Consider the following 12193-nt stretch of genomic DNA (forward strand, 5'->3'; position numbering starts at 1 on the left):
CACTGAAATCAGTGGGAATTTTACATTTGGCTTTATTTCTCCTGAGCGAAGCACAGCCTGGCATTTGAAGTCTGTCTCTTCCAGGTAGAAGGCACGAGGGGCAGATCCAAAGTTGCCCAGGAGTCAACTGAAACTCTTTCCTCAACCTTCTCAAGGTTTAGGTCCTGGTCCAGGTGACCAAACCTGTGCGTAGGGGAGATTTCAGCAGCAGGATCAGGCCCTCACACATGCATAAACATAAGAACATGTGTGTGCAGGTCTTTCCCCAGGAAGTTGAAAGTGGTTCCCTCTCCTCATTAATTAATAGTGGCAGTGGGATACTGTCTTCTACAGTTAGAAGAAGCATCCCCAATATCCCCCACAAAACACAAGGAAGGACCATCACCAACATCCCCTCAAAGCCTTCAGCTGGAAGAGCTAGGGTGCAGAGAGGCAGGTCCCCACAAACCTATGTGTGCAGCTGGGAAGATGGAAACCTGAGAGCTAACCTGGGGTCTCTCCACACCCAGAAGCCCCACTGGGTTGAGTGATGCTGGAAATCTGGGCTCATGGGCTCCTCACAAAGGCTTTTTGCAGAGGACTGGCAAAGCAACATATAACACTGTGCTCTGCTTTAATAAACAGCATCTTGTGGTGTCAATCATTCCTCACTAGATACGTACACACGTGTAGCCATTTCCTTTCCCACACATCACTGCTGGGGCATGCCCTGCACTGGAGTCAGGGCTGTCCACCCTCAGGGACCTGCTAATATTGGGGTGATTTGCAATGGGTAGGATTTGGAGGATCAGGGACTGCCTGAGGGCTGCTTTTCAGTCTGAGGATCCCCAACCTACAGATGGGAGATCCATGAGATCTATATCACTGAGATCCACACCTCCTCTGATGACATCTGCAGGGCCCTGCCAGTTGCCAAACCATCTGTGAGGAACCTTCCAGGGTTGAAGGCTACCTCCAACTTATCCCAGCAGCCAATGGAAAAGGTTATCTGTCTCAGTTTTCTCCTTTTCTCACATGAGGTTCCCACAGCACTCTGCCCCAGAAGAACCAAACTGAGGAGCAGCTCCAGAGGAGTCAGTGGTCCTTGGGCCTGCATTGTTCCCAGGTTTGTGTTGCCACACATGTCCAGCTCACAGGTAGAGGACAAGAGTTGAGACTTTTACTTGCAATGCAAAGATGTGAAAAGCAGAGCAGACCCTCAGCTGTAACCATGTCTTAGACAACTAAGGACACCAAGGTGACAATCAAGAGGCTGATTTGCATTTTTTTGTTCTAAGAAAATTTTGTTGGAGGATGTGGATCCTATTGCTGAATTATTTCTCTCCCACCATCCACTTTGGAAGGTATCTAGAAATTAGAACAAGTCAAAGGCTCCTATTTTGTCTCTCTTTCTCCCTTGTTTTGAGTTCAGGTGTGCCTGCTTGGATAGATGGGATTGAGTCCTACATCTTTAATAGGGATCCTGGGGAAGACACAACCCTAGTGATGCTTTGCTATTTACCCACACCCAGTAACTGTTCCGACACAAGCAAAAAGATGTGTTAGTGCAGGAGCCCTGCCCCACTGAGAAACACATGCAAGTACCCCATACAGCAGAATGCAAACAGAAATTCATACCCTTACAATTCAGCATTATTTTTACCACAGAAGACAAAGAAATTTATGTTTAAAAAAAAATGGGGGGAAAGAAATCATCCTTCCCTTCCACCCTGCCCCCCAAATCATGTGCGTAAGACATCCTGTCACACACCAAACCACTGAGAAAAACATTGGACTTACGAAGGTTTTTACCCTTACTATGACTTGTTCTAAAGCAAGAGTCACAAGACATTTAAAAAAAAAAAAAAATCAGTCTGAGCTCAGAAATCAGGATATTCCCTTGCAAGCCCACCCCACTCCCACCACGAGAAGCCAGCTCACATGGCAACCCTTTCCTCCCTGGGTACAAAACCCTAGTGCCAAGCAAGTGTGATAACATTCAACACAGCTCTTATTTTCTTTGCAATATTACACCTTGATTTCAACTTATGGTTTTTATCTTGTTCAAATTATTCCCTTTGAGCTTCTTTAAAGAAGTGCACCTACAGAATTCGGAAACAACTGGCTTTGATTTGAAAAAGCAAAAAAAAAAAATAGAGAAAAGTATCAGAATATCAGAATTGTGGATTTTTTTTCTCTGTACCTGATATATTGTGTAGGGATCTCTAGTCCTCTTTGAAGAAGCTCATAAGCCAAGCGGGCAAAGCTTTAGGAAACAGAAGAAAATAAAATAGTGCATACTCCTGAGAAAGAATTACATACTCATATCACTCTTTTTTTTGTTGTTGTTGCTGTTGTTAACAGTTCTCTAAAAATGAGGGGGAGGTATCTCTCACACACACACAACTCAAAGAAATTAAGAACAGAAACATTGGCATAGTTAGGACTATAAAACTCCCTAGAGGAAAAAAAAAAAAAAAAAAAAGAAGAGGAGATTTCAAAAAAGTAAGAAATCAGACAGTGCTGACATTTTACCAGACCTCTACTTTACAGTTTTGCAACCCAGTATGGACAAAGCATTTCACCATCAGAGGCAAATACTAAATTATAAAGGTATGTTTGCATGCATGAGTATGTGTGGCTATACACACATATTTTATATGGTTATGGGTATATCCATAGCCATATAAACACACATAGGAGACTCACACACCCTTAGCAAGTGGACACACATAGGCACACGCGCCCATACACACCTGTAAGTGCTGGCAATCTAAACAGGGACTCTGTCTAGACCAGGAAAAACTACAAAATTATTTTAAAATAGAGTTGGCTAATTCAGCTGAGCTCTGATGACTTGAAACTTCCCATCTCATGTCACTGAATATTAAAACACTGCCATGAAGGCAGCTTGAACTGGCTGGTGTTGATGAGTTCGTGAGAGGTCTGTTCTCTCACCTCCTCTCCTTTCCTAGTCTAGACAGAAGCAGGGTGGTGAGATGAGGTGGGAAGAGATGCGGGATGGGGCACAGAATGAGGCGATGGGGTTGCTCAGAAGGGACTCTCTGGAAGGTCATTTTGGCTAGGGTGGATACAGGATATCATTTAGAAACAAAACAAAAAAAAAAAGGCACACAAAACAACAACAAACCAACAATAAAATAAAAATAACAGCAAGACAGACCGTGCAGCTCAAGAAATTAAAGCACTGACACCAAAAACGTTTCTCCAATTTCTTCCAATAAGTTATTCATTTCTTTCTTTTATTATTATTATTAATTATTATTATATTCCCCTCCCCCCAAATCATTATTTTAAAAACGTGAAAGAACAGAAGTGGCAAAAAAAAAAAAAAAATCCTGGTGGTTGTCTTCACATGTTCCTGGCAAGAGACTCTGGACCACTGGTCTTGCGCCATTGTGCTCCTCTGATCTTAAATTATTGTCTTTCTTTTATCATTATTATTATTTTATCATTATTGTTTTGTCCTACCTAATAGAATTCATCCAAAGCCCAATCCAATATTTTTAAAGCTAAAATTAAAAGGGTTTTGCCTTCAAAGATTATCTCTCTCTCTTTCTTTTCTCCTTTTAGTTTTTTCTTTTACTTTTTTTTTTGTTTGTTTGTTCGTTTGTTTGTTTTCCTCTCTCTCTCTCTCTCTCTCTCTCTCTTTCTCTCTCATTTTCTGTGTTTCTCTTCCTTGTCTCCAGTTTTACTACCTGGTCCTTCGCCAGATGTGTGCCTGTTAGCAGTGTTGTTGTTCAAGAACATCTTGTCCATGCCTTTGAGAGCTTCAGTCAGGTAGTTTTGAAGGGCTGTGAGGGCAGCGCAGATAGCAGGGGCCCCAAAGCCGTGAGTGATGAGGCTGAAGTGAGTCAAGCAGCTCTGAATGCCTGGTTCCAAAATAGGGGTGGGCCGGCTGTTTCCAATGGGTGTCCTGTCCTGGGCCAAGAGATCTGTAAATTCTTTACAAAGTTGCCTACACCAAAGAAATGAAAGCAAAGAGAGGAAGAGAGAGAGAAAGAAAACCATGGTTAGGCTCATCTCACACATCTTCAAGACAGTCAAGGCTGAAGGAAGGGGCAGGTTCAAGCCTAAGCTGATCCCAGGCTGCAGAATGGGACCTTTGTGCCACCTTCTTTTCTGCTATAGTGCTTAAGAACTGGTGGTGATGAGGTCCTTCCTCAGGATGTTCTGCAGGAGAGAGGTTTTATGCAGCTGCAGGATAACACCATGTCTGGACATACAAATCTCTCCCACAGCCACAAGGGTGCTTCTGGGGATATTTAGACTGGATATCATGGAAAATTTCTTCCCTGAAAAGGTTCTCAAACATTGGAACAAGCTTCCCAGGGAAATGGTTGAGTCACTATCCCTGGAGATATTTAAAAGACATGCAGATGTGGCACTTAGGGACATGGTTTAGTGGTAGACTTGGCAGTGCTAAGTTTATGGTTGGACTTGATGATCCTAAATGATCCTGTGATTCTGAGGCAGTGTGAAAACCCAGCTGTGCTTGGTGGCTTTAGAAATAACTAGTCTGAAAGTGAGATGCACCATTAATCTGCCAAACACCCATCTTCCAGTAGGCCTAACCCTAGCTCAAAACAGCTCCCACTGATGCTCTTGATGAAGGAAAGCACATCCTGAGAGTCACAGGAGGGCACAGGACATGGCGCAGGGAAAGACCTTCTCTGAGACTGCTTAGGCTGGGCCACCTTGTTAAGAAAGATCAGGACTTTGGAACACTGTGTCACCTTAGTCATTGCACAAAGAGCAAAGCCAGCATTTCCTATTTTATCTCAGGGCATGGCATCCCAATTAACACATCAGAGTTGACATCTGGCTCTTCTTTGTTTGCCCACACCTTTGAAAAATTAATTTTGATTTTTCTACTGAATTTGCACACATTGCTCTAGTCCAAAAGGCCTACAAGTCAACAGGTGCTCAGGCAATGTAGAAACCCTGAGGGCTGGTGTCATCCCCAAAGAAATAGCTTCATTCAGACAAATGTCTACCCAGAGACTGGAGAAGAAAAGGACAGAATAAAGAAAAAAAAAAAAAAAAAAAAAGAAAGAAAGTAAAAAATAAACCCTTAAGAAAGACATTCAGCTCTCATCCTCTGAAACTCTCTGAAATTCCCAGTGGGTTAAAGGTTTCAGAGGGTGGGGAAAGATAAAGGTCTGCTTATATGTGTATTATCCATTAAGAAAGTGCAAGAGAGGAAACTTTGAATTTGGAGAACAAACAGTAATGAGTCCAACATTTTACATCTTCAAAGACCAAAGCAGGGTCTGTGAGCAATTAAAGTTCTGGGACATTAATATCTTTTGACCCTGCGGAAAAGGGCAATCAAATTCCAATCACGTCTAAAAAACATCTGGACAAATTTGAGCAAATGATTTTTCAACCCTCCATATATTTCTTTAAATTACACTGTCATCAGAGGCGAGCCACGTCCCAGAGCATGAAATAAATGAGAGCTGTTTGGGCTGGTGGATTTTTTTTTCTTTTTTTTTCTCTTCCTTTTTTTTTTTTTTTTTTATTGGTAGGTGTTCTTTGGGGTTTGTGTTTTTTTTTCTTTTTTTCTTTTTTTCTTTTTTTTTTTTTTAATCTAAACAGTGGAGATGGGTGGAACCACACAGCATCCACCACTAAGGATTCGAGCAAAGTATGAAGCACCCAGTTAGTAGACTGGGAGGCATATAGCCAAGTGTAAATCATCATATATAACACATCCACTGAGAAAGTCCTAAGGGAGAGATACAGGTTGAGGGGACCACACTGAGGTTCATTAGCAGTACATGATAGTGGGAGTGGTCTTGTTCTGGTTTGGGTTTTTTTACTGATTTTTTTCCTTTCTCTTTTTTTTTTTTTTTTTTTTTGGGGGGGGGAAAGGGGGGTTAATTTTTTGCTTTCTTTCTTCTTCCTTCTTTTTTTTTCCCCTGGTTTTAACTAAACTATACGGGGCGGGGGGGGAATTGCGATTCTGTAGCAGACAAACAAGTGTGTGTGAGGAGCAGGAGGGACAAACAGACATGCCGTGGGAACAAAATAAAGACTTTTTTTTAACTGAGAGTGGCTTGGAAACAGTGTACAGGGGACAGTCGCTTACATCCTCTATAGGCACAGCCTACAGACAGAAACTCCACTGATGAAGAGGGATGCGGGGCCTCCGCCCTGCTCATAGGGGGTTACAAGCATCTTTCCTCCCCGTGAGGCCGTTGTAGGGATTTTCAAACGACCCCAGAAGAAAGGTTTAAAGAGAAGGAGGATTTTCTCCAGGGAAGACAGAAGCGGGGCGTTAGTCAGCTTCGCACTTACTTTGTAGCAAGCAGCATGTTTTTCCTGGAGTGGAGGTCGCTGGGGTCCGTGTGCTGTCTGTTCAGATACTCAGAAACAGCTTTGGCTGGGAACTCCGTTTCGCAGATGTACCCAAAATCCCGAGCTAAATGAACGGCCTCACCTGAAGGGATGAGAAGGGCATTAACACCTCCGGGCACCGGCGGCCGCGGGCTGTGCTGGTCCGAATCGCCGGGAGGCCCCAGGCTACTCCCCACCGCTCCTCCGGGGAGACACCAACCCTCTTTTGTGCCGTCTTTACAAAACTTAGAACACCCCTTGTACCTTAAGGACAGGCTTCAGGTATGAGTTTACCCTCCACAAGCCCTATTTTGGGGGCACAAGAAAGTTGTTGGGGCTGACTTTTAGCTGACCAGCTGATGAGATTTTAAAACTACGAGATTTGTCTTTGCAACAGGACACTTGCGATGGTCCGTACTCGTGCAGCTGATTGTGCAGAACTGTGGGCAAAGTACACACACATGTGCACAAACACACACACCACACCCACACACACACACACGGAGACTTTCAAATTAACACCCCCCCCCCCCCCCCCCTCCAAAGGAATGGAAATTATCTAAATCCCGAAAGGCAGCGGACTCAAACTTCTCTTCAGAGCAGAGAATCCATTCTTATTTCAACACGCTGGATCACTGCCCAAAACTGTACAAACGTGGCCACAGTGTCAACATTAATGTCACCTCTTTGTGGGACATTGTGTAGACGCTTGTTTATATATACACAGAGCACTCGCATCGTTATCGCAATTGTCGACACTGTCGCCACATCTGTAAAATGATGGACACAGCCGCATTTCCTCTGAGGGAAATTATTCATCCACCTCTGACTGACCATCATACGACAGGATTTCCTCTCTGCCCGGTAGAAAGACACCAGCCAATGGCAACTTTTTTTTCCCTGTGAAAAACAATGATTATTCTAACTCTAATTCTAATTGTCATTTCTCCTGCCTGCCTGGTTTCAGGTTTCTTGCCTGCAGAGGTTCGTGTCATCCAACTCCTACTGATGTACTTCACACCACGAGAAGACGACAGTAGCTACATAAAGGAGGAAAAGAGGAGAAAAGGGGGAAAAAAAACCCAGACTCTAGGGGGATTCCACCAGATTATAGCTCAGCCCCTCCAGAATAAAGCATTAAACCCTTTAAAGCACTGCCGGAGGGACCAGGGGGAAGATTTTCAGCACGCAAACCAGATATGTCTAATAACTCCAGGACCACATTATTTTTAACGATCAAGAGTTGCTTTCCAACGTGTTCTTCTGCTTTCCAAGGCTTCTCGCTAATTACCAAACCGTTAATGAAAGCGAAAGGCAAAGGCACCCGACGCAGCCCGGGGAGTCCCCCGCCGCTGTCACCCCGCCCCAGGCACAACTCCCGTAAGGTCGGCTAGGACTGGTCGGAGTGTTTCTGCTGCCGATGACACCGTGAACGCTAAAGCCTGGCTGGTGGCAGAAAAAAGGTTCAGCCTCCAGCAAGCACAGCTTGTTCCAAAAGGAGGGAGCTCTCCCAAGGAAAAACTGTTGATTGGTGCGGAGCTCAGGAGAGAGGAGGCTGATGTCCACCTGTGATGTCCACACACTTAACACATATCACAACCTCACAGGCTTCCGAACCTCAACCCAGCTTCGAGCAGGAGCTGGTTTGCTGGGAGCAGGGTGTGCTTGTTCTCACGTCTGCAAAGAGGGTGAAGCTGCCCTAACCCCGGTGTTAGAGGGCAGTTGTCATACTCGAAAGACTTCAAGTCGCTTACAACGCATCCCTATAGCCATAACCTGCGCTGTGATTTTCACACTCGGCATAATCCATATGCAGGTACCAGGGAGGAGCTGCTCCCCCTTCCATCAGCCCCCGTCTTTTTGGGAGTCTGCCTTCAGCTCTACAGACAGTAAGGTCTTATCGCTCCCATAACCCAATCAAAGGAGTTGAAAAGTTAATATCTAGCACAAATGTTTATGCATACTTATATGCAGATGAGATAAGTGGATTATTTATATGCCTCTCGGTGTGTATGTATAATGCAGATACATTTAATTCATAACTGCATCCATACTATTTGGTTATGTTTTTTGGAGAAGGGCCAGCTTCTCTAAGCTCAAACACACACATATCCTAAACATATTACTGGCTCTAAATCTTACTTTTCAATACGATAACAATAAATCAAAGAAACCTGCCGAGCACCAAAATGACATTAGCTGACTTGAAATTGTGTGAAATTTCAGTCCCACTCCCCTTCCTTGGAGGAACAACTTGTCTCTTTGTTCAGTTGTAGTCTCCTTAAGGTAAACTGCCCTCTGCTTCTCTTAAATTACTCTAATTTCTTTAAAGGAATAAAACATATATATGTGTATATATATAAACGTACTACTGTTCCTCATTGGTCACCCTGTACTTGCCATAACTCGGAACGAGGGAGTTACCGGGAGGATGGAGCAGACGTGGAGTTGGACAGCACAGGCTGGAAATGAGGACCAGGACTGCCCCTGCAGAGTCGCACCCAGACACACATATACAGACTCATACACAACCAGCAAGAGGTATCCTCTAGTCAGTGATTTCACTTTTGGGACGGGATCCTTAACCGTGACGAAGTTCATCCTAACCCGCCCTAAATTTCACCTTTGCAAGCTTTTCCCACCTGATCCCGAAAGTCGGGGGGGTGGGCGGTAGGGTGGGGGGGTGGGGGAGGGGAGAGACGGGGAGGGTGTTTGAGGAGGTGAGGCTGGTAAAATGTGAGACGAGTTCAGGGCAGGCAGGGGTGTGAAGAGAGCTGCAACCCTCGTCTTACCTTCCACCAGGGACGTGAGTAAAGTGACATTTGCGGCCTTACGCCTGCCGGCTGGTAAATTCAAACCGATTTTTTCTAGCCTTTCTCGCAAAGATCTCCCCCCGTTTTTCGATTTGGCTCTAGAATTGCAAAGAAATTAACATCGTGATTAACCTCACAGCGTTCCTGGAAGAAACGTCTAGTCTTGTGAAGTTAGTAGTGTCTGGAAGAGTTTTTCACTCGACGTTAAGGACTTCGAGGGTGCTGGTTTGCTGAGATTTGCTTAAATTCTCCCAGGGGTGGGAGAGGGACTGAACCCACTTTTCTGTCTGTTTTATCCAAGGAAATCAAATTATGCCAAATAGCAATAATTAATGGAAAAGGTTCTGATGTAGAGAGCTAATGGGTTCCTACTTTATGACACTAACTTGTATTAAGATGGACTGAGGAGATGGGCAGAAAGGTAGAGGAGAAGAATTAAATCTTCATGTTATTCCAGGAAGGAGACAGAATAGGAAGAATTGGGGGGGTGGGGGGGATGATAGGGGAAAAAAAAAAAGTCTAAAAGGCTCGAAGGGAGACTATGTGTGCCTGTGGATAAAAGGAAATGGAAGAAAATATTTATTAAACTATATCGTGCGTGTGTGTGAGTGCTCTTGTGCAGAAAGGCGATGCTGAGAGGAAGAGCTCACCTAAAGGCAGGGCGCGTTATACAGAGGGAATTGAGTGCCTGAAGGGAGATTTGAATATCTGTCGGAGGTTACTGATAAGGACAATAAAACGATGAGTGAGCTATAGGTGGGAAATACAGAGGTATTGTTCGAACGCCTATACATATGTAAAGCCCCAGGGATGAATCTTGCCACCTGCGAAGTGAGGGCGAGTTTTGGCACCTAAAATCAGAGTCTGTCCCAAATATATCTTAGTTACTACTTTTTTTTTTTTTTTTTTTTTTTTTTTTTTTTTTAAAAGAATCAGCAGTCGTACTTAGAGAAGGGAAACCAGAAATAACAGAGAAGCCAGGTTGGCATCCCACTATTTTATATCAAAGTAAATGGGGCTAGATGCTAGAATCGCAGCTTTCTGTATTGCATCTGCCCTGAACAAAAAGCTTGTCTAAAATTTAGATTCAAGATAGAAACTGAAGTCAGCAGCCAGTGATTATAGCTTGGGCCAGAAATTCGCTGAAGGTCTATAATGATGTTTCTTTACCTCGATAATTCTATTTTCTCCCTGCTCCATTTGTAGCTGTACAAAACGAGCAGGCAAGTTAGCATCTGTAAGCAAAAAATCTCTGCTGCTCTCCCTGGCAAGAATCACACTGAACGAAGATTACAGACATTCACGTGGAACAGCATCTATTTTAGGAACTCCTCATTCTCACGTGTATTTGTGGGTGACTGACTTCATGTAGCAGGACTTTCCTCCTCCACTCCAGACATGGAGCTGAAGCCTCTGATGTTGTCACAGATTTTTAAACTTATTTTCTTTTGTTTGGGGAGGGGCATGGGGTGGGGGGACATAAAAACCCCAACAAACCAACACACCCCATCCCCCCAAGCCCCCCAAAACACAACAACTTATTCTCAAAACACCTCAGATCAACGTTGCCCAATTACTATTTCCTCCTCTAAAGACAGCAACTTTTAAATATGTTCTGAATTTTTTTCCACGGTGATCTTATATACATTTGTTCTTGTCTTGAAGTTATGCTTTGTTTTTCCATTCTGGTGTATACCTCACGTGTAAAATGAAGTCTTATTATTTCTCAGCTTTCTATTGGTTTGAGCGAATTGCTACCTCATATCATATCCTATCATGACTTCTTCCCTGTTCTGACCAGAGATAGAGCCTTAGCTTACCTTTCTTAGAGACAAATCATACTGACAATTCACAGTTCTTTCGTCACTGTCAATGAGATAAGAGTGTCCCTGACAGTCGTTCCATTTGATGACCTCGGAACTTAAATCCTTGTTGTTGGTAACTGAATTCACCATCTCTCTGTTGACATGATCATGGCAACCAAGCCTCTCCAAGTTACCCCTTGCTCCTTGGTTTCCTCTGTACCAATTATGCTAACTATTTTAAGGTCATTAGTGGGTGATTTGCACAAGCGTTAAACAACAAAGGCCTCGGGATCAGCCATGAGCAATTCCTCTATTAACCTGTTCTAGATGAAGCACTAAGTTTCTGACTTTCAAAGCTATCTCTTGATGGCTTTTCTTTAGTCAGGTACTTACCTACTTTATAGGTTGCCTATTAATCCCTTGCTAATTTCAGTGTCTTGTGTGACAGCATGTTAATTGCCTTAGTGTCATGGCTACATAGAGGAGAGACATCTAAGAAATCCCTGGAAATACATTGGGACCTGAAATACATTCCGTTCCTCCTGCAACATCTACTTGCAACATGCCCCAAATAACACTGAATTTTGCCATTTTCTGAGAACTGTGAGGAGAAGAAGCCGGTACAAAAGAGAAATAGTTCTTGTCTCAGTTCCTTCACCTGGAGATTCTTTGATTGAAACTGCACAAGGCCACATCTCCCTCTAGTCTCCATACATTCATCTCAGTGTCTGAATACATCATATTTTTACTTTATCCCGAACGTTACACACACATGCTATGAAAATAAGACCAATGTGTATTGACAATCGTTCCTATCATCGACCAAATAGTTCGACATGCACAGATGCCCACACTTGGGCATGTTCACACACTCGCCCCAGCCTCTTACCTTCTAAGTACTCCTCCTAGGAGAGATGCGTTCAGACACTCGGGAGGAGAAAGGCGCCTTTGAACTTCTCCCACAGTTACTTTATACTTTGAAGTTGAACTAAGCAAAGACAAGCGGCCGGGTACAGAGCAAAAAACCTCTCCGGTATTGACTGAAATTCCACCCAGGAAGCCATCTTTATTCATCATCAAAGAAGTAACAGATTTTGGAGGAACCGGAACTGAAGAAAGAAAAGGGGAAGAGGGGAGAGAGAAACCATCACACCGTGTAGTGGATAACCACAGTCTCTCTGACATGCACAGAACAGCAAAATGAAAGGGAATTTTGAATCTCTGGCTACCTCC

The 12193-nt window shown here is 43.7% G+C and overlaps 1 protein-coding gene across 2 annotated transcripts in view; it reads right to left on the bottom strand.

The window, feature by feature from the left end:
• Window positions 1-3657: 3657 nt before the first annotated feature.
• Window positions 3658-12193, bottom strand: part of TFAP2B (transcription factor AP-2 beta) — a 28762-nt gene continuing 20226 nt past the window's right edge. For both annotated transcript variants that reach the window (XM_054383444.1, XM_054383443.1), the window contains 4 exons: window positions 11850-12069; window positions 9135-9253; window positions 6304-6445; window positions 3658-3958 (listed from right to left, as the gene is read on the bottom strand). In XM_054383444.1, the coding sequence (XP_054239419.1) occupies window positions 3658-3958; window positions 6304-6445; window positions 9135-9253; window positions 11850-12069 (782 nt within the window). The remainder of the gene's footprint in view (window positions 3959-6303; window positions 6446-9134; window positions 9254-11849; window positions 12070-12193) is intronic.

This window comes from Indicator indicator, chromosome 9 (genome assembly GCF_027791375.1).
Source record: "Indicator indicator isolate 239-I01 chromosome 9, UM_Iind_1.1, whole genome shotgun sequence".
Taxonomy (NCBI): domain Eukaryota; kingdom Metazoa; phylum Chordata; class Aves; order Piciformes; family Indicatoridae; genus Indicator; species Indicator indicator.